The 26885-nt window shown below is 44.1% G+C and overlaps 1 protein-coding gene across 2 annotated transcripts in view; it reads left to right on the top strand.

Moving 5' to 3' along the window:
* Positions 1-4402: 4402 nt before the first annotated feature.
* Positions 4403-26885, top strand: part of tesk1 (testis associated actin remodelling kinase 1) — a 29259-nt gene continuing 6776 nt past the window's right edge. Inside the window, exons 1-6 of one of the 2 annotated variants that reach the window (XM_037112577.1) lie at positions 4403-4697; positions 5397-6159; positions 20257-20378; positions 20545-20593; positions 22475-22621; positions 24283-24365. In XM_037112577.1, the coding sequence (XP_036968472.1) occupies positions 5965-6159; positions 20257-20378; positions 20545-20593; positions 22475-22621; positions 24283-24365 (596 nt within the window). In that variant the 5' untranslated portion in view covers positions 4403-4697; positions 5397-5964. The remainder of the gene's footprint in view (positions 4698-5396; positions 6160-20256; positions 20379-20544; positions 20594-22474; positions 22622-24282; positions 24366-26885) is intronic. The other variant, XM_037112578.1, reaches the window with a different exon arrangement.

Below are 26885 nucleotides of genomic sequence, written 5' to 3'. Positions count from 1 at the left end.
ATATTTATGATTTTGTGTCTGGAGGCTTGGTCTGCTGTAATTACTGATTATTGGGGCCTATTTTGTCCACATTTGAAAAGAAAGCATATGCTGTATTATAAATTATTTATATCCTGTGTATTTTTATACATGTGGTTCATCCCCCATCAGCTGCACCACCATCTCCACTTGAGTATTTGTTGGCAGCACTCTTTCATCCAGCGCGGGAGGAGGGGTAGTTTGAGGAGGGAGGTGGCGAGGGTGTTGGGTGTTGGGTGGAGGGGGGTGTGTGCACCCCTCCGCTCCTCCTTTGGGGACAGGCGTGCGGACACATGAAACAGCTGGTGTGCTCCAAAAACCAATTATAGAGGCCCCTGGCCCCCCGCCTGGCTGCATGTAAGGCCGGGCAGGGGAGAGCGTGATCGTTAGTGCCCACAGATGAGCCTTAACGAGGGGCCGCCACCGGGATGGTCAGATGGGAGACACAGCAGGCTCAGGATATAGATCTGTCCTCCCCAGACCTGGATGTATAGGTGGAAATTGGAATTTTAGATGCAGGAGAGGTTCGTATTTGATGTTTTATTTACATCACACAGTGCATTGAGAGCAAGGGTCCTGACCAGAGCCCCTGTACAGATTTTGTGGGGGAGTTTCAGGTTGAGATTCAGTCGCGTGCAATCAAAATTCTAAGCTTTTTCGATATACCCGGGTGTTTTTGAAAATAAACAAATATATGAATTAAGGGAGCTAGGCCTCATTGTTTACTATGTGAGCTTCCTTTCGATCACAGTGCCTGAAAGCTTGTGGCTCAGTTCCAGTCCTACGTTTACTCCTGTTCTCTGCGGGGACTGATCCGTCCTGTAAAGGGACTCTGAGCAGATCAGGTGCTGGATGCAGCCAGAGTGTGTTATTGATTCCCTTCCTACTGGCTGTTGTTGAAACTTTCCAGCAGGGGATCTGAATGAGAGGCGCACGAGCCAGCCTCATTAAAACACTCGTCCCTCTTGAGACCATAAGAAAGACTGACTTATATTGATTCAAGCCCAGCGAGTAGTCTCACTATAATGGGGAAAAAAAGAGGTTGGAAGTTTTTAGAGCTAAGATAATACTCTACTGTTTTCCTGGCTTGAATAAAGAGTGATCTCTTCAGTAGGTAGAAGACAAATACAGGAGTGCTGAGCTCATTTATTGATTCGGGTCTAATAATGTGAATTGGTTATTGGTTCAACTTATTGACTTAACAGTTAGTCCATCATTGTCCCTGGAGTTTTGACCATCAATTACACATTCATCAAGATGAAGACAGGCATTCAGTTTATCATACCGATATAACTCTGCAAGACGTTGTTGGACAAAAGGATAAAAATCGACACAGCAGAACCAGAGAGGTGTCTTTTTATTCCACACGTTCCTTTTTTCTTCTTGAAACCTGATGTCTACATTACCAATAAGGCAAATCTGTGTGGTTACCTAATATTTCAATATTAGAAAATACTTACAAATTTTTTGAGAGCATTTTGTGACCTTTATTTTTACAGTCGATTCCATTGAGACGTGGTCTCCAGAGAGTCCTGGGAGAGATAACAGCAAAACAACACAAAGTTACAGAAAAACAAGAAAATTCAGTGGAGAGGAAACAGATCAAAATCATAAAAGTCATATTCTATTTTGGGTGATATATAATTCTAAAGTGGTTGCCAGATTTTAAATGCAATGTACATAAAAGCAGACCTTCTTGGGTCTCTTCATCCTAGGAAAGGTCATTTAAAATCTCCCAGGGGAATTAAACAAGGCTAAGAGCCTGAAGCTGTGCTAACAGTTCGGTGAGGCTGCCCCAGCTTTGTCACCATCTCCGTTTACCCCCATTTACTGATTAGCATTAAACACAAAGTACAGCTAAGGCCGATGGGAACGTTGCATTTGCTGGAATCCTGTCATATACCAAACTACTGCTAACCTGATGATGGCGCTAGACGAAAAGTGAAAGGAATCACCAAGGTCATAATTATTCATTGTAAACATAAACATGAATGCTGATCCATCCAATAATTGTTGCGCTGCTTCACTAAAAGCCAAAAATGTCGAGTTGCTATTAGAGCTGAAGTCATGTGATCACCAAAGTATTCATCTTCTGGGATCATGAATCCAATAGTTCTATTTTAAGTGGTGGACCAAGAGACCGACCATCTTCGCCATCTGCAGGGCTAGAGCTGCGACTATTAGTCAAATAGTTGTTCACTGTTATATCGATTACCAATTATTTTAAGAACCAACAAATAGTTTGAGTAATATTGGGAAAGAATAAAAATTATCTGATTCCAGCCGCCAGAATGTGAATATTTATGGTTTTCTTTCTCCTTCATAAGAATAAACTGAATATTTGGGGGGTTTGGACAAAACAAGACATTTGAGGACGCCATCTTGGGCTTAGAGAGACTTTTTTTTTCCCATCATCATATAGACATTCTTTCAGATGCAAAAATCAATGATTTAAAAAAGTAAAACACAAATAAAGGTTTCCACATTCTTTATGGGGACACTATCTACCTGCCATCGTTCAGCCTTTGCCTTGAAGTCGAGATGGTTTGGATAGTTTGCCACCTTGTTCGCTCGTCACACGTATAGTTTAGTCAACAAAAAGTCATTAGAGGAGAATCTCTGCCCAAGAACAAGAAGCTGCAGGGTCAAGATAATCCCCTGTCACACACCTACACACACACACATATGCATGAATGCTTGCACATAATCCCCACACACACGCTCACCGAGGCCCAAAACAACTATAGCAGTCAGTGTGATGAATAAATGATCAGCAGCAATAAATAATAAATAGTACACATTGTGATCAGCGATGACGGTGCGACTTTAGTATTTTTCCCCTGGCTTTAACAGAGACAATCAATTAATAAATAATGCAGAGTGAGAGCGCCGATCTGCTCAGCTGCTCGGAGAGAGAATCGCACACCTCCAGTCGAATGTGTGAACGGTGTGTCAGTATGTGGCGGCGAGGTGCGAGATGGCTCCTCGCTGTAGGACACGCTGTTTTATGGCTCGCTGGCGTCCAAGCAGCCCTCGGGTATCCCACACAGTGTCCACAGTCACCCGCGAATATCCAGGTCTGAGTCAATAACATCTCCCATCTCTTTTATTCTGACCCACTTAATGCCTCTTGTGTTATGTTTCTCCAGTGGAAACTGCTCTATACATAAATATGAGTAATTTCGCATGGAGTCATTAAAAAAATAACAGAGGCTTGATTCTAACTCTACTCCGAGTGTCTGTGTTAAATATTTTAGGATGGGAAATGCAGAAAAGACCAATTTGGACTCATTCCAGCAAAACACATCCCAGCTGGAGTTGGCATTTATGTGTTGTACTAATATTTAATAGCTGCTTAAAAGTCTCCCATCGGGCTCATTGCAGTATTTCATCTGGACAAGTGTCCACTCAGCAGGTTCACAGACAGTCAGATGGGGAGTTCAGGGGCCTCAATATCAGTTCGGCTGGACTAGATTTGCTTGCAAGAGCCCCCCCCCATGCATCTGTGGTTCATTCTGATTGTTTTACTGTCCTCGCTTTCCAGAATTTTGGCCAACTTTAGGTCAAAGAAGTGTTTTTCTTTCTCTTTAATGACACACTAATCATCTCGTGATGCCACCCAATTCATTTTGCATTCAAAATAGAGCAACTTTGAGCATCTTGATCCCCCAAAAAAGGTTGCAAAACTAACCCTGCAAAGCAGACAACAGCTCCAAAAGCCACACATGCACTAAATGTCATGTTATCCAAATACTCTTACATTTGCTATGGAGCGTAACTAAGTACATTTACTCAAGAACTGCGCTTAAGGAACATTTTGAAGTACTTGTACTGACATTTCCAGTCTCTTCTACTTTATACTTCCACCCCACTATATTTTGGAGGGCAAACACTGTACTTTAATTTTACAGTTACTAGTTACTTTGCAGATCACGCGCTGCCACACAGCCAAAGTATTGCATTATCAAAATCAAATAATTTTATCACACTGGTTTCAATAAGATGTAAAAATGCTGAACAATTGGATGCAATCATCTCAGACACATTTTATCAGACGCAAATATCTATGAATCACAGAGTCAAACAGAATAAAGAATGGGGATGCTATCTGCCGATCTTTGCTCAGCCTTTGCTCGGAGGTGAGGATGGTTTGGATAGTTTGCCACCTTCCCACTGATCCTATAACCAAAAAATAAAATAAAGACTCTTGGGGTTTTCTGCGACAGTTTTCTGTGTGAATACTGGCTTGTGATTGGTGCAGACACACGCATAGGTGAAAGCTGGGCCAGTTTTCAAGCGCCCCCACAGGTGCGTTTCTTTCTTTCTTTTTTTTCTTCTTCTTCTTTTTTTTCTTTTTGCGGTGATCACGTGTGCCCCGCCTCGCCGCCTCCAATAAAGCACAGCAAAAGTCGCCGCTCCTCTTCCTTCGTTGCAGCCAACCGACCAACCCGACAGCAGGGCAGCGCGCAGGAGCGGCGGCGTAAAACGAAACCACGGGAGGCTCGAGTGTGCGTGCCGGCGCAACTAAAAAAAACAAAACAAACCAAAAATAAACCCCGAGATGATTAATTAGTAAAATAAAGGCTCTCGGTAACAGGACGCCGAGGAGCAGCTGATCCGGAGCTTTGGGGGCTGACACAGAGGACACATGTGGAGGTTGTGTTCCTAGAACAGGCCAGGTAAGACACATCTACCTGAAGCACGCTGCTGCTGCTGCTGCGGCCGCTGTGCGTCAGCGTTTTTCCCCCTCTGAAGCTCACATGTAGGCTACAGCATGTGTGTGTGTGTGTGTGTGTGTGTGTGTGTGTGTGTGTGTGTGTGTGTGTGTGTGTGTGTGTGAGACTTGAGTCCGTGACAGACGAGCTCACAAAACTCGGCTCAGCTTGGCATCCATTATTTACGAGCCGCAGTCCCGGGCTGTGGGGAGATCCGCCACACGCACCACGCAGGAGGTGGTGGAGGTGGAGGTGGAGGTGGAGGAGGCTCATGCACGCTGCACGCCGACCTCTCACCACTCCTGGGCTGCATCCGTGATCACCAGCCGGGTGATTGGATCAGTGTGTGTGTGCAAAGTGCAGGGCTGTGACAGTGAGAGGCGATATATCTTGCCCGCATCACTCGCTGTTATCGCTCCCAGCAGATAACGCGTCCAAACAGCCTCATTTATGAGCTCTGATGCATTTTTTCCCTTTTGTTAATTTTTGCTCCCCTCACGCGTTCACACGGTTCGATCTGACGTCGTGCGTCGGTGCGTGACGGTTCGGATCCCGGTGTTGCCACTAATAACGCTGTCTTCGCATCAGATGCGCTTCACTTTTCTGATTTTTAGTGTATTAACGCCCTCTGTTTCCACCCCTCTCTTCACTCTCCCTCTTCAGTTTCAATAGGCTGCAGCGTCACGGAGGCAGCTCGTGTGCGCACTGGAAACCCGGGATTCGATTGGCGGAGCCGAGGAAGGGGAGCCCCGGCCTCTCACCACTGCAGGAGGAGCAGCAGAGTTGAGGAAACCGACAGAGAGAGGGAAAGAGAGAGAGAGGGAGAGAGAGACTGCCAAGACAGCAGCAGCAGCCTGCGCACTTTAAAAAACGGCACAGCCTCCTCTGCCGCACGCCATGAGGGACTTCACCCAACCTGACGGCGCAGGATGCAGCGCTGCAGCTGCGTAGTTTGTTAGACACGAGTCCGCTGCAGAGGATCCAGGCCCAGCCGGCTGCGACATTTGGCTTCTCCGCCCGCCGAGAGTTGCTCATCCGTCCCTCTCCGGAGAGCTGCCCCCCCTGCCGCCCTGCCGCCCTGCGCCCCTGGCCTCGCAGCGGCCGGACGGACGGACATGGGAAATGTAAACAGTAGCCGGGCTGGATTTTGAACCACTCGCACCGTCCTCCTCCTCCTCCTCCTCCTCCTCCTCCACCTCCACCTCCTCCTCCTAGTCCCGGGGCGTCCGAGATGAAGATGGAGCCGGAGAGGGTCGAGCTGGAGCAGGAGGGAGACGCAGAGCCGCCCATGCACAGCGTCCACGGAACCAACCGGATCAGACCGTCCTCGTACCGGGCCCTGCGCAGCGCCGTGTCCAGCCTGGCCCGCCTGGACGACTTCAGCTGCGAGAAGATCGGAGCAGGGTTCTTCTCCGAGGTGTTCAAGGTGAGAGAAAAGTTTGTTCGTGGAATGTTTTTTTTTTTTTCTGACTTTTTAAAAAAAAATGTGAAGTGATGCACAGACAGAGCTGGGGGTTTGGGTGTCAGATCCCCCCCTCCCAGTCCTCCTCCAGGTCTCCATGCACACAATCACATTTGGCCTGAACTGAACTTCCTGACAGCTCTTGAGTGCGTGTGTGTCTGTGTGTGTGTGTGTGTCGACTTCCTGTTGAGCCCTCACTATCTATGAAAACACTGGTATCGTTGGCAACCCTTAGTGCACCCTCAACCCCAAACGCCAGCCAGAGAAGATGCGTGCTGGGTGCTCACAGGAGGAAGCTGGTGACGGAGGTCTACTTCGGGGCCGGTGGCGTCAGGGTGGAAACGTACACCCCACTGTCCCATCCGACACTGCTCTGCCCCGCCACACGTGTCTGCACTGACCCACATGTTGGGTAAGATGGGACACGGTGGTGTGTTTTTTGTTTTTTTTCTTGGTGTGTAAGTGGATCCCGTCAGGACAGGTAGTTCTGGCACACGTGCAGGTAACCCTACACCCTCCTCCATCTCTGTTCAGAGCCAGCCGCCATCCTCTCCTCCTCTTTGTCACGCCGCTGTTCACTTGCACAGAGGCTAATTTCTGAGGATCGCCTGAGTCGCCACATGCAGCCCCGTCGCAGGCAGGCGATGGGGTGAGATAAAGCACAATGCAGGGAGAGTTGCATCACCTCTCCAGGCACGAAAGGTTTATTTCAGTGACTAAAAGGGATTGACTTGATCTCCAGGTCCTGTTGAAAGAGCTCTGATGTGCTTTAGAGGCCACAGCCAACCATCGTTTTTCATTCTCCGTCAATCGTTTTGGCAGAAATGGTGATAAATGACTTATTTCCCCCCCTCTGAGTCCCTCAGGTGAGAACTTTTTAAATGCTGGCTTTGTCCGACCAACAGCTCAACATCTAAAGATATTCAGTTCATGCATCTGCTGACTTTTTGGATGCAAATATTGTACTTTTTTTTTTCTTTACTCTACTACCTTTTATCTGATAACTCTAATTACTCATTAGATTATTCAGTGTTGATAGGCTGTTGCCCATGACTTGACAGTTTGATGATATCATGGCTGGGACACTGAGTGTCGACAGAGAGGTGGCTGCAGCAGATCGTGCAGAAAAGTCTTTGGATTTTTGCACAAACGTATCCTGAAGTAACCAGACGAATCTCTGTGTTCTGAACGGTTGATGATTTTTTTTTCTTTCCTGACTGTTAGTGAAGAGGGCAGCCTGCAGGAGTTTTTTGTTTTTTGGGTTTTAGCTTTGAAAAATCATTATGAAAATAGTTGCTGGTTTAATTTTCCTGTTTGGCTAATCCATTAATCGCCGTGGCTCTGTGGGACTTCAGGGACTGTCAGAATAAATCGACGCAGGAGCACCGCAGGCTCACGGTTTGAACAATGTGTAGACTCGCTGGCTGTGGAGGAGGTGGCTGGCTTTCCAAAAGACTTTTAATGTGATCCAGATTGAACACTGGGACATAATGACTGAACTTCTGTCTGAATATTAAAAATACATTTTTACCATATTTGACTAACTGCCTGGCCAAATGCAAATGTTGATATAGAGAGATGATTCTGTTGCGCGCCCCCCCGACTTGGTTTGGATACTCGCCTGTTGGGTTTCAGGTTTTTGCCGTTGATGCTAAACGGCTACTATTATGTCACAAAAACTGTATACAGACGTTGACATTTGTTTATTTGGGGCCACTTTATCAAAATTGGCTGTCATATGTTGACTTTTCTATTTTCAGCACTGCTCTCTCATTCACGTACACATGGCACAGTGTTTCCCACACATTGACTCCATGGGAAATGCAAGGTGGGCAGATAAAAGCAATTCGTGAGCAAACACAACCTGAACGAAGCTTCAGCTATTTGTTGTAAGGGTGCTACAGAAGCTTCATTGCCCAATAGATTGTATTCAAGGCATTGAATTAGATATCTGACCTCGGGCTCTCTGAAAGCTTCATGGACATTTTTCTTTCTATAAAAAGCATGTAAAGGTGATTGCTCGGAGTCGTGCAACAATAGGTATCATGGCTTCATCTCTGTGTTCTTAGACTGTTGGCTGCGCTGTGCTCATGTGCAAGTACACACAAGTCAGCCTTCACATCTGGATTTTTTTAAGGGGAATTTAGAGCAATTTCTGCCTCCGTTATGAAGAGTGTAAGTGGATATTTCTTCTCATATCCCTCCTGCCTCAAGCAGAGGTGTTTCATCTTTCGGTGTGTATGTCAAGGTCTCATGGCTGTTTTTTAGGAATCACCGACAAAGACCCCTAGAAATATTATAAAGTGTTATCATGAGATAAACTCATCCCAGAGTGGACACTTCATACAAGTAACTGATATTCAACACAATGACCAAAGTCCAGCACGTGTTGGTGTTCTGGTGATCCGTTATGCAAGTAGTCAGTCAGACTGCATTAATACCTGTAAATTAAACAAACAGACGAGCTATAACTGCCAGCGATAATGCCAAATTGTTTAAAGGAGATTATGAGGCGCTTTTGTGGGCACGCTGCCAACAACTAACTGTAGAGGGAGCGGGGTGTGTTCTCTCCAACACCTTACCTGCGCCATCTTTCTAGGCATTTGTTTGATTTTTGTTTTTGGCTCTGCATCTGAAAGCATGATGTGTGTATTCATATCATCACAGGAAAATCAGGTGTTCCCAGTTGTTCTATACAAAGTTTTATTCGTTGGGGTTTTGAATGTTGGGAAGTGAGGAGACAGTTATCAGGATAAAAATGTGGCTCGTGGCAAACATAATGTCTTCGTCTATTTTTGTGCTTGTTTTGTTGATTTCTGTTTGTTTTCTTTGGCGTTGGGGCTGTCGCTAATGATGATTTACATGACAGACTAATATACTTATACCGTGTCAGTTGATACTTTTGGTCTGGAAACTTGCAACGGGCATATTTACAAATTTCTGACATTTTATGGGCCGATGTGGATGCCTTTTTTTTTTTTTTTTGCCTGTTCCAAAAACACACTAAAACCTTCAATTTACTATCCTATAAAACAAAGAAACGTGGGAGAGTCTCGCATTTTAGGGTCTGTAACGAGCAAAACATGGAAGTTTTTGCTTGGAAAAATGAGTTCATAAAGATATTTTTCTGTTTTTAACTAAAGACTGTTTTCATCTGTTTCCATTTGTTGGTTGGTTTGTTGGTTTGTGAGCAGGATTGCACAAAAATTACTTGATGGGTTTCCATGAAACTTGGACATCGGGCCACAATAGAACCTATTAACTGCTGGAGCAAATCCAGATAAAGGGATGGATCCCAGAATTTTTTTCACCTTTTAACATCGTGGGATAGGAGTTTTATAGGGAATGGATGTTGATGGACAGAAATCATGTGGGTATCTTATGAGTGAGTGGGAAAAGAGTTCTGTCTTGGCGGAGGTATGCGTTCTACTGAGTGCCCTCAAGTTGATAAACTGACTCATTGTTTCACGACTGGTCCTGTGTATTTTCAGTCTGACTCACGGCAGTATTCCCATGTGGGATGAGCCGAAGGTTTGGCATGATGAAGTAGAAATTTACTATAACCTTCAAGTTGAAACATGAAAATTGGCAGGATTGTGGTACAAAAGTTCAGGTCCCTTTTTATGATGAATGATTCACGCTAGAGTAACATTATTAAGTCTTTATCGTACTGAAGTGCCGAAGTTGAAATACTGGATTTTTGTTATTTCATCTATTATAAAGTTAAATAGCAGTGAATTAAATGTGCTCTCTGAACAATCCGGTCGTACCCTGAACTCATCACTTCTGTGCTGTGACTTCACTCTCGAAGACTCCAGCGCTCAGTGCTCTGAAGCCACTCCCTCAGCTTTTGCCCTTTGAGTGGCCAATGAGCATGCAAATGTCACAGTGTTTACTGCTGGCTCGTCAAGTTGGCACTTCACTTTGGATCTGCTTTGCCCTTTTTTGATTGCGCCATATAAATGCAAAATTGTTACCGCAGCTATCAGTCGCATAGTTTGCTGACACGGCTGACTGAACGATTGTCCCCGTGTCCTGGTTTAGCTGAGAGGAAAAGGGCCCGACTGTTCTGCAGTCTCAGATGTTTGTTCTTACATTTAGCAGTCACTACATGTAAATGCTGCGTTCACTCGCATTCAGGCTTTGAAATGGATGTCCTGCACTCGCCTTCAAAGGCCCTGGCTGCCCGCCATGTGTGCGTGTGTGCTGTTGTTGAGCTTCAGCACTCGGTGCAGATCAATGGAGGCTCGCGGCGGGCGGACAGGCAGCCATTCACCTCTCCAGCGCGCAATTGTGCAACCTGAGAAAGAAAGAGGGGGGGAAAAAAAAATTGAAAAAGAGGGAGAAAGGAAGGGGAGCGCACGTGTTGAGACAAATCCTTCAGGTGCTGTTTTTCATCTTCCTTTTTAATATCGTTCAAAGGAAAGTTCCCTGTGTGTGTGTGTGACCAGCTTTGGCCCGAGACTCCAGCTTTTGTTTCTGTTTTTTTTTTTTTTCTTCTTCTACGAGCCTCAAACACAGCCTGAACACCCGGAGGCCTCGCAAGCAATAAAACCCCGCTCAGTCACAAATGAAATGCATCGTCGCTCAACAGTTCGGATAACTTCAGGAAGTAATTATTTATTTACCCGCCGTGTTTCTCGGGGCTCTGACGTTCTCAAAACAAACAGGCGGAATGGATTTCTAATTGATTACTGTGTCGCCGCGTCATTTTCCAGCTGTCTGTGGACTGATGACAGATCTGCGTGTTTGCTAATACAGATAACGCCTGCTGTCTAAGAACAGGCGCACGCAGCAGAACAGGCCTCATGTCAGATTTGGCTGTCATTTGGCCTTTCTCCGTAATTTACATGACACGTGGAAATCTCATTAGGCAGAGCTTCCTAACATCCCCTCAGTCTGGTTGAAAGTAACTTCAGCGCTTCGATTTCTTGTAGATGTCTGTTTTGGTTCAGTTTTTGGCGTTTCAGCAGCAGTCCGACAGCTTGAAGTCGGTGTTGTTAATCACTCGTGGTTTACCGCAGCAGCGTGACATTTGTCATAGCTTTCAAAGAAATACTTCAACATCTCTTGGAAAAAAAAAAACATTCACCATGTTCTCAGGAGCCGGATGAGAAAAATGTGTGTCTGCTGAGTCTGAAGCTACCAGCCAGCAGCTGGTTAGCATAGCAGAACAGAAGTGCTACTTGTAACCACCTCTTAAATTCACTAATTAGCAGATTTATATGTTTTACTTGATTTGTGAAGAAAGAGTTGTGATTTTATGTTGAGTTATATCCTAGAATTTTTAATTGGTCAGTGCTATGCTAGCTCTCCCCATTTCTTACTTAGCTAGAGTAAGCTAATGGCTACAGGCTGTAGCTTCACAGACTACCCTTGGTTAAGTTTAGGGAAAATGTGGCTTTGGGTTTGCAGGAACAAGCACCTTTTACACTTTGTTACAAAGTGGGTTTGCCTTCCCATGCAGACCAAAGGTACTTTAACTCAAACCACTTCCTACCAACCACTGTCAGAGGAAACAAAAGTACGCTACACTGTGTTGAACTAATCGCATTGTGATCTTTTGCGTGGCTAATTAGCTACATTTAACATGTGATCCTGGTACACGGCAATCACAGCTCCATCAAATGGTAGCATTGACGTCTAAATGTTTTTTTTTTCAGTCCCTGCTGTCTGTCAGCCTGCTCACGTTGATGGTCTGATTGTCTTGTCGCTCCGTAGTCTTCATAAGAATCATTCCGAGGCTGACACAAATGGTTTGTCTTGGTAATTGTTGTGAAAGTGGGAGGCGAAGCTGAAATGCAATTACATTTCCATGAGTCAGAGTGAGAATTTCTCCAGAACAAGACTAGTCATCCTAATTATCATACCGCCTGTGATTTAGCCTGATTAGAGTCGAGTGACAGAGGTGTGTGTGTGTGCGTGTATGTGTGTGTGTGTGTGGCTGCGAAGGGTTGTTTTATGCTCGTATGTGAGATGTGATGATCATAATCTGAAGGAGAGTAATTGGGTAAAGAGGGGATTTAGAGCAGACTGGAGTCTCCAGAGGACAAATACTGTCAACTTTGAATGAGGGGTTGATGGGTGTGTGCTTGTGTATATACAGTGTGTGTGCACGTCTGCATGTGTGTGTGTGTCTGGCAGCTGCTTGTGACAGCGGTAATGTGAAGGAAATGGGTTGCTAAACACTGCTGTGGTGCCTCTGCTTGTGTGTGTTTGTGCGTATCAGTTGTCTGTTGTCAGCAGCCATCACAGTAAATAGTGGTGTTGTGATGGTGTATCGTATTGCAAAAATATGAAACTTTGATGCACAAATTACTGATTTATACTGTAATTTGAAGACGAAAGGACAGCAAGGAAATTGGTCCTTTTTAAAGTAGGTTTTAGGTTAATGTGTGAAGTGTTTCCTCAGAAAATAAACAACCTCTCGTCGACAATTTTGACTTGGCATCAAAATTGGATTGCTTGCATATATTTATTTTTTTCTATCTTATATAGAGGACTGTTGAGATCATTTGACCAAACACAAAGAATAGGTGAGCAGACCTTCAGGGTTAAGCTGGTTGTCGCCAGTATAACTGTTCCGAGGAAATCTTGTCTTTGTCTTCATCAGTTTTCGAGTTAATTTCAGTTTTCATGACTTGTCTTGAAAGATGCTGATTGTGGGATTCTCCCATCTGAACGTGTTGAGAAGCGATAATTTCTTGGGAAATCCTGGCAACAAAACGGGCCGGGGGGGGAGAGTTGAATACACACAAACCAGGATCCATCATCAGCTGTCACTTGTGTGCTTGTGATCAGTCTCAGTGTTTGGGATCAGAATCTGTGTGTGTGTGTGCATCTGTGCTGCTATTGGATGATGGTGTTTTGGTATGAGGAGAGCCAGTGCAGACTTGATTGCTGGCGGCTTAGTGTAGCACTTTTCCCTTCATTATTCCTCTCCTCCCTCGCTCCAGTCGGGACCTGTTTCGCCGCCAATCACTGCACAACTATTTAGCCTTTTTGTTTATGTTCTGCACGGCCGCGCATCCACGAAGGCGCCGAGCGCGTGATACGCCTGTGCTCGCATAAACCGCCTTGTTTATCGCTTAAAATAATTTCAACTGGGCCTGGGATGGAAATAGAGAAGTGTTGGGCAAGAGTTGCACAATTATCTGTTTTCAGATCCGTCCTCCTCTCCGTTGCGGTTACCACTGTGTTTTGTTTTGTTTTTTTAAATTTATCTCAAGAGCTTGTGTATGTGTGTTTACATCAGTGCACAATGAGCGCTTCCTCCTTTCCTCATGTTGGAAGCACAGTCTAGTCTTTAGCTAAACCTGGAGGAAGGCCGCTCCCCTGTGAGAAGGTAAACAAATGGCTTAGTGTTTGCATGTATCACAGAAATGGTGAAATGTTTTTGTGGCGCAGTTTTGTTTTTTTTAAAATGTGTCACATGTATCCCGTGGTGCTTTTTAAAGGGCTGGTTCGCTGAAATCGCACAAAACAAAACATGCTCTTACATTTGGTCGTATCACCTCATACACACACTGTATTTCTTTTTTTGGATGCGTCTCTGAAATCTCTGTCAGGGACTGGTGTTAAATTTGTGTGGAATTGCATTTTTTTTTTTAAAAGTTCAACATGACCTCCTGCTTCTAGAAATGTCCCTGCTCTTTGTGATCACCCACACTGTCACATAATTGTCGGAAGCTCGCAGCGATCTTGGAGACTCGTATCCAGAAACTGACTCCCAAAACAACCGGCCTGCAGTCTATCAGCAACAGGCTTACCGACTTTTGGTTACGCCATAGTAACAACAGTAAGTGTTTTGTAAATGTTGTGCAACCAAAAACCAAAAAAGAAAAGTTTTTTTTCTGAGCTCATACTGATAAGATAACCAACCATTTCACTTTTTTTCATTAAAAAAATGGATTCCAAGCTGTAAATTAAGAAGACCTGTGGGTAAGAAAAGCTAAGATGGATGATATTCTTCATGTCCTTCTTCTCTGTTATTGGTGCCTCACAAACCAACTTTTAAGGCACTGACTATATCAGAGTTCATAAATGTTGGGCTCAAGTCTGTGAAAGCAAGTTTGCTCCATAAATCACCTATGATATATACATTTCCCAATATTGGGATGATCATTTATTGGCCCAGTATTGTGCATCCCTTTTTAGTTATGCACATTCAGTTACATTTGCAAGTTAACATGTTCATGACATAGGTCAAGTACATTATAAGTGTGCGCAAGTAAAGAAATGTACACTGATGAAGCTTTATTAGATATTATCAAATATCGCTCCCGTCATAATGATTACTATGGCCACTAGAGGTCGCTGCGAAACGTTTTAAGTAAGTCTGAGTAGTAATAAACTGCTTTCACAGATGACCTATATGGCTGTTTTGGTTTTTTTTGGCGGGGGGGGACAGTCTGGGACTAGGTGGTCAAATTTAAGCTACATTTCCAATAATGCATCTCAGTACAGTCCCTCATTACACTCTGTGCCCATATTGAATCTCCATATTTGACTCCATATATATAAACTCCAAGTTTCCAATACGCATGCCTTCTGTCCTAAATCCAAGCTATGATGACACACATGACATCACAGTGACATCATCAGGGCAGGGTTTAAGAAAACTGGTCCAGAGCAACATCGAGGAAGCACCAACCCAACCCAGCATGGCCCAATGTGGAGGAAACAATAAATGCATCCGTAGATGCATCACTATCACTATTTGGTTTGATTTCCTCACTTTTTCTCAAATTTAGAGGACGATTTAATGAGCGTCAAGATCAGTGTATGAACTGGAGTGACCCGTCATGTTTGGGCCTGTGTATGTGGAGGTTGAGGGGGCGTGGTCGGCCCTGTGTTGCCTTTTGTGCAACAGACCGTGCGAGCGGTTGTGTGTCAGCTTGTCAGTTACCTGGACTGTTCGCCTCCTGGATCAGGTCGTGTTTCTGAACCCGGGCTGGACCACACAGAGCCGGTGGGGGTGGGACCTCCCTGCTCGCTCACTGATGGACCAGGCTTGGGTGGCTGCCTCGCCTCAGTCGCCTGCACGCCATGCAGTTCTCACTCTGACACTCTCACGCTTTTTGTCGCGGCCTCGCGCTCTAACCGGGAGCAGAGCCCGAGGCGGCGGATTAAGCCTCGAGTTGTTCTGGAGGAGAAGCTAATTTTCTCGATTGTGCGATGCCCATGCAGTGAGTGGAGTTCAGCCCCCCCTCGGGGACTCTCACTCGCAGTCCCTTCACACTTCAGCTCAAAGCCCGCTTGTCAGATCGGTTGAAGTGTTCCTGTTTTTTGTCCTGAAGTGGAGCCTTGAAGTGCTGATTCAAAGGCAAATTTTGCTTCAGTGTGTTTTCGAAAATGCTGCGAATATGCACATTTAAATGATGATGATCATACTTTTTCTGTGGTATATTTTTATCCGCCTGGCTGCAGAGTAGTAAGTCTGCAGAGCACTTAATCATGTAAACACCACAAGAACACGACTGTTCTGAACAGTTGGATCTTATTGTTTTGCTTTGCAGAGACTCGCAGCTACAAGACATGATGTCCCCACAGTTTGTTCGGAGACCCTCAGTCATGACAGTGTGTGTTCAGTTGGGGATGTGACAACATTGGCTCCTGCTGGCGGGAATCTGTGGAGGAATCATGAAATCCACGAGGGGAAAAGAGGCGTTTTAGAGTTGACCCAGTGTCCAGAGGCAAAGTCGTGTGTGTGTGTGTGTGTGTGTGTGTGTGTGTGTGTTCACACATGGCTTCACTCCTCCTCTGCAACACTGCAGCGACATGTGATTTTTATTCTTATTTTTTTTCTCTTTTCGCTCACAGTCAGTTGCCACTGCTACATAGTGGGTTCCTGAAATGTAGCTCAACAAGAAGCCATGTAGAATAGACAAAATAACCACATCCATGGAACAAACACTTGGGACATCAAGGTCATGTCCTCGGTACTGTTTCAGGAAATCCTGAGAACAATTTACACGCAAGTGTTTTTAAAGCCTGCTCCTGATATCATGTCTTCAATGTTCTCATTGGCTTTTGACTGCAAAAATATATCGTACATACAAGAGACCACAACCGGCATCCATTAAAAAAACATTAAACACAAAAACAAGTGATTTTTTTTTTTTTTTTAAACAAAAAGGTCATGAAGCATAATACAGAGATTAAGAATGAACTAGTCTCATGATTCTGTTCCTCTAGCATGATGTTTCAGGTCAAAGTTGTCCAAAAATGGCTGCGAGACCCAATACAATCTCTGACTGGATCCTGTTGTTCAGATATGATTTGTACTTGAGTCAAAATCCTTGAATTTAACTGTTTTTTTGTTTTTTTTAATGTTTTTTTTTTTTTTAAAACCAAGCATGAAATCACAGGATAGGGGGTTTCTGCACCAGAATTATATTCCTGGCACTACTGGCAAAAGGCTTTGAAACAAGAGTTGAATTGTCTGTCTCTAGCAGGGAAATTCGAGTCAAAGTGGTCCATAAATGGCTGCCAGACCCAATGGAATTCCTGAGTGGATCTCCCGGTTCAGATATCTGTTGGCTTAGAATCAAAATCCTTACATCCAGCTGCTGATTTGCTAAAAACATTCATTAGAATAGCGAGATTTGGTGTTTGTGTGTTTGGTGTTTTACACATTAAAGTGATTTGACGGATCTCTGAGTGCCACTGCACGTGTGGAAAAAATAGTATAGAGCCTTTCATGACTTCAGTGATGTCACTCTGTGGCTATGTTGCATCGTGGGTAATGTAGGTGCCAGGTTTTGAAACGGAGGAAGAATGTGTGGAAACAAATGCATTTTTTTTTCTGGTTCAGCTGTACAGATTTATACCATTCGAGTCCAACAGAGTGCATTGCTAGACCATGTGTAAAATTTGGTGGCGTTGCCCTTTAAACTGCTAGACGGAAACACATTTCCCTGCAGTTCCTCTGCCACTCCTTCATATTTTATGTCTTTTTAAGAAGCCCTTAACTATTAAAGGTCTCAACAAATCTCTCCTGCTCTTGTGTGCATCCTCCATCTGCAGCCTGTGGACACATCATCCTCCTCCTCCTCCTCTTCTGTCTCGCTGTGCATCACTCTGCCCCGTCGGGCTGCCGGCTAATGACAGACATCGCTGCACATGTTGGCTGCGCCGAGCGAGAGCGGAGGATGCCCGTGACCTTTCCTCTGCTGACAGCAGCACTTTACAAGGCCGAGTGTGCTGGAAGGAGAGATTTTAGGGTGTGCCTGTGCTCGTGCATGCGAGTAGACGTCTGCTCTGAGTGTGTGTGTGTGTGTGTGTGTTTGCTGTGTGTAATTGCTTCATATCGTGGGGTAATCTTGACGTAGGCGTGGACATCTGCATTCCAGTGGCGACTCCATGGAGATGACCAGTAAAGTGGCATTTTGGGGGGGAAAAAAAACAAACTACCACACATACCTCGTGGAGGCGTTGCAGGGTGAAGCTTCTGTGATGGTATAAACACACACACAGACACACACACACACACACACCTATGAGAAAATGCTACCCTGTGAGTCGGATGACCTGTAATAATGACGAGAGAGGGGTTGTTTATCTGGAGGCAAAAAAAAAAACTGTCGGGACAAAACCGTCGGGTCAAGCAGCGTTGCAGTTCCAACCGCTGCTGCTGCATCAGCAGTTGGCCCATGTTCGCACTGTAACCTGCCTATATGAGTCAGAGTGTATTTGTGTGTTAGAATCACAGCATGCCAGAGGAGCATGTAAGAGATTCGTCAAATTAAGTGAGAAGGCAGATGTGTGTGTGTGTGTGTGTGTGTGTGTGTGTGTGTGTGTGTGTGTGTGCCGGAGCCAAATAAATCTGTGCTAATGGAAGCAGGAGTAGGCGTTGTGTAAAGACACCTCCTCGTCCTCTTAATGCTGTAAATATTTCCAGAGGAGGAGAAGAAGAAGAGATCAGGTCCGACGCTCCCTCCACGCTGCTGCTGCGTGTCTAAACTTCTGCTCCAACTTCCTTTTTTTTTCTGCAAGTGGAGGCAGCTACTGTACACACTTGTATGTGTGTGATTAACATGTGTGCATCCATGCATGTCCTCATGTGGCTCAGTGGAGAAAGGATTTAGTGCGCCAGAGATTGACTGACTCACAGTGACGGGTTGTAAAGATGAAAAGTGGGTGTGTGGGTGTGTATGTGTCTGTGTTAATGGCGTTACTCGCAGCACTCTCGTCTGGTCTCTAATAGGCTTTGTGGTTTTTCCACAGCCACTCTGATCCAGAGCCCAGCTGAGATCCGGGCCAGTGTCACACTGACTTCAGCTGCAGACTTTGACCGCTCACACACTCCACTCGTCCACTCCTCCTTCCCTCCCTCCCTCCCTGTCTTTCATTACACACTCATGTCACTCACGAAGACACAACCTGAAACACGCCCACGCCGGTGAAACTTTATTATTAGCTGGAAGGAGATTTGTTTTGCAGTCAGGCATTAAAAGACTGATGCCTGATCCTAAATGCAAACAGAAGTGCGGCCCTGAAGATTGCATCCTGCTGTTACTCACAAATGCACTGTATTATTAAGTAGCAGTGATTGTTTTAAAGTTCTCCATACGGGTGTCGAGTAACTTCCCACATGTTGCCTGTGAACACAAACCAATCAGCAATTGAGTACCTTTTTGTTTCATGTCCAGAAACCTGCTACAGCTGCACTTTTGTGTTTTAGTGCTAATTAGTAAATGTTAGCATGCTAATATGCTAAGCTAAAATGGTGGCTGTTTCATAGGGAAAAAAACCCCACTGCATTTACTTTAGAGAAGGAAAAAAAACTTGATGTCATAAATATGTTTGCTTTGTCATTGTTAGCATGCTAGCAGAGCTAACGTGAGCATTAGCTGCTAGCATCACTGAAGGTTCTTAGTCTTGTTCAGTATGCAGGATCTGGACATTGGAACACTTAGTGGAATAGACAGCTGTGTTGGAGTACATTTAATAGCATTTTAAAACAAAGTGAGTTATATGTAAATATTTTTAAGATTTAAGACATTTACTTGGAGTTAAAAGAATACATGAGCAAATTTGAAAACCAAACGAAAAAGAAAGAAAATGAGGAGAACGTTTCTTTTTTAAGATCAGAAGGTTACAGATCAGATCCATTTTAAAGATCACAGAATGATGTAACGGAAATGCACCAACACAAAAGATCAACTTCATATCACAACTATGGGAAAAAAAAACTAAAATCATAAAGAAAATGTAAAGCAGCAGCTCCTGCTGTCTTTCTTTTCTGTCTTGCTGTTGCATAATGCCAATGTTTTGTTTTTTTTTTGCCTCCACTTGCTTTTACAGTATCTCACAGTGATAATTACACCCATACAGTACTTGGCTTTCACACACACACACACACATTATTAACACAGTGTAAAACACACACACACACACACACACACACAGAAACACCTCTGACTTCTTCTCTCTGCATGCTCCATCAGAGTATTTGATGCTCGTCTGCTACTCTGTTTCTTTTTGGAAGTCAAACTACTCGCCAAGCAAATATGCACTAACATGTAGCCTGAGGGAGGGGGGGGGGTGGCAGGGGGGCGCGGTGTGTTGCGTCACCATGATTACCATACCAGACGGAGCCATTGCCATGGCAGCAGGCGGGGGCAGAGCAGCAGCCAAAACAAATGAAGAAACTCAACTGACCTGCTAATGTTTTATGGACGGGTTCCAGAAAGCGACTTTTATTGGTTCAGAACGTGTTAACAGATGAGATGAAAGTATTTATAATAGATCTTCATTGTAAATCGTGTGCTGCAGGCCTGAACATGCCTGTGATACGGTAGGTGCTCATGTGTGCTGAGGTGTTTTTTTTAAATACCTGTCATGTCTCTTTTAACAGTGGAACAAGCATTAATTGCCCCCAGAGAGTCTGCAGGACCAGATACTGTTTCTTAAAGTGTGTTTTTCGAAGCGGTGTTGCAACATTTCCTTTTTGTTTTTCGATTTCTATGCAAATGAAGTTGAGCAAAAAGTTTTAAAATGATTTCAGTGTCGGTTGTGGTTGAAAATAAAAGCATTTTTTGTTGTTTTTTGGTGCAGGTGCAGCACCGGGTGTCGGGTCAGGTCATGGCTCTGAAGATGAACATCCTGGCCAGTAACAGAGCCAACATGCTCAGGGAGGTCCAGCTCATGAACCGGCTGTCACACCCCAACATACTCAGGTGGCCGAAACGTTTGATTCTGGATGTGCTGTCCTTGTTTTATTTTTCTTCTACCTGCTTTACGCTGGCTTGTCATGAAATATGTTTTTTGTTTTGTTTTTTTTTCTTCCATGCCGTCGTTCCCCTCCTGTTGTTACAGCTGTGTGTCTGTCTGCTCTGCCTGCAGGTTTATAGGAGTGTGTGTCCATGAGGGGCAGCTTCACGCTCTCACAGAGGTAAGGCGCTAATTGAACTGCAGCTGAGCAGAAGAGTACGCTTGTATTTCATTTTAGATATTAGATATTATTACCTGAAAGCAGCAGGCTTTAAATTGGGCAGCAATGAATGAATTGGAAGCAAATCATGACAGGCCAGTTCAGATTTTTTTTGACAACCTTTTTATCTATAAATTCTGAGGCGATAACCTTCTTTTAGTTCAGCTGCAGGTCTGCATTTGTGGCATTTTATGTTGGAAATTGGTAAAAATCAACATTTTAAGTATATCTCTACATGTAAATGTGTTGTGCAGCAGAAGAAATATCGTGTTTACGTCACCTTAGCTCATTTTTGAGCTAACTTTACAGTGAAGTTCACATTTAAATGTTAAATTAGTAGCACACATGACGTGGCATGCAAAACATCCAATCAATCTTTGCCCTCTTACTTCCTACTGGGACATGATTTACAGAATTTTAAAGGTGCACTATATAGTTTTTAATCTGTAGAGAACGATCTTCATTTACTTTTATGCCAAAACAAACAAACTCTCCTTGTTTTATGACTGAATAAAGTGAATAAACAAACTGTTCTTAAAGGACAATACAATTTCATACTGTTTCTCTTTGTTTATATGTGGCGGACCCAGCCACATTTCTAGCTTCAACAGTGTTCCAGTGAGCTTATTTTCCTCTGAGAACAGCTTGTTTATTCAGCTATGGAAAAAATAAATATTCATGAGTTTGTTTTAGGTCATTAATATTTTGGATATTAAAATTCTGAAGCTTTCTCTCTCGTTTCCTGTATCGTAAACCAAAACAACTTTTTATCACATCTGCTCAAGTTTGTGATGCTCTTTAAAATTTATTTTAAGATGTTAAATTGGTAGTTCAGTAATCAGACACATTGATCATTGTCACATCTTGGTTTTAGAGCGTAAACACTTACAGGTGCTTCTGCTGAGACCATTTGTGTGTCTGACTGCCGGCTTTAGTTGAGGTCAGGCAGCCTGTGACATTTCACCCGTTTCTTAGCCGTCGAGGGGTTTACCTGATGTTGTCATGGTAACCGAGCAGCTCAACAGTGAGAGGGGAAGGAAAAAGGTCGACGGTTGAGGGAGGATTTGGTGGTCTGGTGTTGTGACACGTGATAATGTTTGACGGATAAGGTCAGCCGGGTTTCAGACACACGGGGATTAAAAGTGACCCTCTTGTTTTAATTCATGAACTGGTGATCAATTGGCCCAATCAAAGGCTTAGCTGATGGATGGTGAAATCAATTTTACGGTCCGTAAATTGACTTCTTGTTGTTTCAAGTAATTGATCAGTGTTAAGTCTATTAAAGGTCAGAAAATGACATTCTGGCCACTTAAGTGTTTCTGTCACGATCTAAAAAATCAAAATGGCACAAATGCAGATCAAATTTAAGTGTCCCATAACTCAAAGTGAAATCTTCTACATGTTGCTTGTTAAAACCCTCTAAAATACTGAGAAATTCACTTTACAGTGATGTAAAACAAAGAAAAGTCTCTCGATTAAAAGCTGCCACCAACAAATACTTGGCATTTTCGACAAAAGACGTCACAGTGATTGACACATAATTTACTTTCTCGCAAATTACATGTGGCGATAGTCTGTATTTGTACGTCACCTTTCGGAATAAAAGCGAAAAGGTTCTTCAGGAGGAAGAGTAAAATAAACGTGAAAGCGTCAATGAAACGAGGCAATAAAAGGAGGAAATGAAACAATTCCGGCCTCACTCAGTGAGACATTTAGGTCCCAGTTTCCCAAAAAAATAAGAGAAGCAGCGTCATTATTAAAAACCCAAGCAATTTCACAATGCACTGAACTCATCGTGTGCTGATTTGTGTGTAATTAACTCCTTTTCCGTTGATGATCCAGTACATCAACGGCGGCAACCTGGAGCAGCTGTTGGGCAGCGACATGTACCTGTCGTGGAGCCTGCGGCTCAGCCTGGCTCTGGACGTCGCCCGGGGACTGCAGTACCTGCACAGCAAGGGCATCTTCCACAGAGACCTCACCTCCAAGGTGACGCCACGCACAAACACACACGCATCAGTGCACACGAACGGCACACACACACACACACACCACTGAACATCAGCACAGATTGATCCTTCCGCAGGGACTCGGCTCCTGAGGCAGCGATACATGTGTAGTACATGCACAGCAAACTTATTATACGGATGTTCTGATGGGAGAAGAGCAAGTGAACGTTTTAAACACGAGTCCTGCAACTTGGTGATGTTTTTGATCTTGATGTTCAGCCTCTGGTGCAGATTTAGAGGCTTAGCGAGTGCGTCACAGATCGTCCAACTCTGTCAACAAAAAGGATCTGTTGGGAAATGACGCACAGTGGATGTATAGGAGGTCAGAACCAGAGGGCTGGGTGGAAAGTGAATGTGTAAGCTTACAGTAGGCTAGAAAAAGATGAATAATACTGTATGCAGCAGTTTTAAAAACAGACATTTTAAAGGAATGAGAAAAGAACATGGTGGGGGGGCGGGGGAAAGAGACGGAAGAAACCGTTTGTGTCCCGTGCACATAATGTCACCATCTTACCAGCCTGTTACATCAGATGCTGATGGTATCGTGCATTTCTACTTGTACATTTTTAACTTCTCACAACAGGATGAGGCATTTTTGATTTGGTAATTATCTTTGTACTGTCACTTAAAAGCAGTGTTTCGCAACCTTATTTCGGACCAAGGACAGCTTAACCAATTAAAAAAAAAAAAAAAAAAACCTCAGACCACTTGCCGTTAACTTTCCAACGTCCCAAAACTACAGCCAAATCAGATGATGGTCACGCGAAATCGCCTCTAGCTTGCTTACTGTAAGGCTTTAGAGTAGCTCAGAGTCCCATACAGCTTCTGAAATACTTGATTTAAAACATATTTTACCAAATATCCAATTTCGAGAAGGGCTGCCTTAAAGAACCATTGTGTAGAAATTGACTTTAAATGTGATTTGCCCCCCCCCCAGTTTCTGAGTGCAGCACCACTGCTGTAAATATAAATCCCAGGTCTGTAACAGTTTGTCAGACGATGCTGACTGCAGACAAAACTCATCACATCATCACAATGTTGTGTGTTGAAAACTTGTATGTTGAAGTGAACGTGTGAAGTTACATAGAGCAAAAACAAGCGATAGAGACACTATTCACCCCGTTACAAGACACTGTACCATCAATGTGAGTTTGAAGCTGAGAAGCTAAGCTACAGCTTTAAGCTAAAAAGTTTCATACTGATGCTTTACTATGAAATATAGGTGCAGCGAGCAGCAACAAACTACTTTCTTCTCTCACTTTCTCTCTGTGGCCTCGTTCGCTGGCCCAACCCTACCTTCAGGCCCTTCCCATTCAGGCTTAGATTGCGATTAAGTGGTGCGTGTAAATTTGTAATTAATTGAATTGCGACAAACTAATTGCCATATGGTGAACCAGGAGCCCTCAGGGCCAGAAGTCTGTGGAAGTATTCACTTTGTAGTGGAAACCGGCACAGAAATCGACTGTTTTTTGTTAATTTTTTGTGAAATGTACCTTTTGGAAACGCGCCTACACGATCACGCTGTTTAAAGACAAACAGCGCAGCCGTAAAGACAGGAACGAACACACACGTGGAAGCAGTAAAGGTGATGTGTTGTGTGTGTGTGTGTGTGTGTGTGTGACCTCTGACCCCTCTGTGCAGAACTGCCTGGTGCGCTGGGAGGGCTGCGTGTGCTCAGCTGTTGTGGGGGACTTTGGCCTGGCGGAGAAGATCCCAGATTACAGGTCAGTCCATTCATCAAAACCTGTGTGCGATTAGATAAGTCGCGCTCAATAAATCTCACATTCCTCCACCTCTCTTTCTCTCTCTCTTTTGCATTGTTCGTCGCCGCTGTCGTGTCCGTCGGAGCAAAGTGTTCACAAAAGAGCGCAGCTTCTCTTTTCTCAGATGAGACACAGTCACACACGCCAAGTGATTCACACCAAACCCCAGTCAAGTTTTGTTTTTTTTTTCCAAATTCTGCAGAATGTTGTGGTCGGCCCTTTGGAGAACTTTTTTTTATTTAATATTGTGAAATGAGGAAAAAGAGCGCGATGGCAGACGGAGGCCTGACTCACAGAGGTGCCGTCCAAATGTAGTCACCCGCTCCGCCGCTGTCGTCGCGACGCGTTTCCTCCTCCGTGTTTGCAGCTGTGTGATTTTTAATATGCAGTGACATTTATGCAGCGTTTTTTTTTTTTTTTTTTTTCCCACCGCCATAAATTTTCCTGAACATTAATGACCGGCATGGTTACAGCCAGCGTGTTTAATTCTCTTCAGCTGGTTCTCCGGTGACCTCATGCAGTAATAAAAGTAGCGATAACCACCATGAGAAAAATACTTGACGGCACAGAAGGAAAAATGCTGCTCTGGTATTCCCAGTGCTGATTGGGAATAGTGTTACACACATGAAAATCTCAAAAACTTGGAAAAGGGGAAATGAAAGCGGTCTCCAGTATGGGGAAAAAAAAACTATCTTTATCAGCCAAGTTCAAGGAAAAACTTCTGTTTAAACCATCTCAACAGGCTCATGGAAGATCTTGGATCGCTAGATTTGTGACTTGGCTGGTTTTCATTCACTCAGATCAGCTAAACGAAGATTTGATGTCCGTCTACAGGTTGATTCAGTCTTTAAAAGAATAAGAATTAAGTAAGGAGAAGGAGCTCAGTGGTGATTTGTTAAAAGTATATATATTTTTTATTTCCTCCCTTAACCACAACTAGCATTTACCATGCTAACAGGATTGCTAATCCTTGTCTTTCAGAGCAATTAGTCCGTCACATCAGTCATTTATGAAGATCTAGGGTAGCAACATACTCGAGTGAGCACTGCTATTATAGCTTAGCCCGCTTGGCTAACACTTGTAAAGGCTTTAAGTGCCACCAGTGGGTATTATGATATGTCACTTAACTAGCATGCTTGCACTGGAAGTATCACCTATACTCCGGAGAACTTTTGAACAGATCAAACAAACAAGATAATTATTGAGTGTGTAGAAGTGTTAAGTGTTAGAAGCAATGGTTTCCCCTGTACCCAGGCATCACGCTAAGCTAAGATGATAGGAAACAGGTGTTTATGTTCACGTCCAGCAGTGACATGAGTGTTAATTTTAGTCACATTTCTATCCACATGTAGAATCTTCACTTTGTTTTAGCTCGTATTTGGTCTCTACCAACCCCTGAAGGTAGATATTTAGCTGCTGAACGCTACACTATATTCACCTGCTAGATGCCAACTGTGTCTGTCTGCTGATATTGTACAGTAGGTTTTCCCTTTTTTTTTTTTTTTCTTTTTTTTTGGTCATAAAAAGCGCTGCCTGCTGCTGCTGAGAGCAGTGAGACTGAACCGAAACATTAAAGCTGTGGGGCATGAGTCTAAAACACAGGGCTGAGAGGTGCTGTAAAGCTCTGTGGAGTTCAGGGGCTCTGCAGCAATAATTCTGCTGGTTTATCACCACAGATGAACCTCTTTCACGTACACAGGACAATCCTGTGGTCCGTTGTTTTTGTTGTTATAATAAAATATTGATTACAGCCAATTTGATGTGCAGAAGTGAGACTGGTATCACTTTTTCTCTTTTTATCTCTTGGCAAGACAACGACAATTTAACAGCTGGTCGATATTCTCTAAGTGCTTCAATAAAACTTGTTCCCAGTGTGTCATGCTACATCTTAACTGCTCCTTTCCTCTGTTCTTTAAACCTACATTTTTTTTCTCAAGGCCACCTGGTTTCAAAAAGAAGCCTGAATACGTGTAAGTTTATGAGAAAATGACCCTTCATCTCCCCCTCGATGTATGACCTCAGTGAAGAGTTTCCTAATGAGTTTATGGTCACAGTGGCTAGTTTCAAGTCCTCAACTCAGCATGATGTTCATATTTCTTTGCATATCACGGTCCTGTTTGGAGGAAAACAGACGGTGTGCTTCGGGGTGCAGCTACCTATGATTGAGAAGTAGCTTGCGACGGCGCGTCCTCGGGTTTCTCAGTCAGATCCGATCAGGACTTCCTCCCCGGCTCGCCTTCTCATCCAAACATGGTCACTTCTGAGACGCCGACAGCCATGATGCCACGGCCGAGGCTTCAGAACTTTAGTCAACAAGCGGCTGCATGATGTGACCCCTTTTTTAAGAACATCGTCTCCATAAATGCATCAGCTGGACTGTTGGGAGCTGGATGTCGAGGCTGAAAGAGAGGCCGCTGCCCACAGACACTCAGTAATGTCCCATTAGCTGCTCGTCCTCCCCTCCTCGCTCAGCCTGCAGTC

Source organism: Acanthopagrus latus, chromosome 10, assembly GCF_904848185.1.
Source record: "Acanthopagrus latus isolate v.2019 chromosome 10, fAcaLat1.1, whole genome shotgun sequence".
NCBI lineage: Eukaryota > Metazoa > Chordata > Actinopteri > Spariformes > Sparidae > Acanthopagrus > Acanthopagrus latus.
Note: the sequence above shows the minus strand (reverse complement) of the source record. Positions and strands in the feature narration are given on the sequence as shown.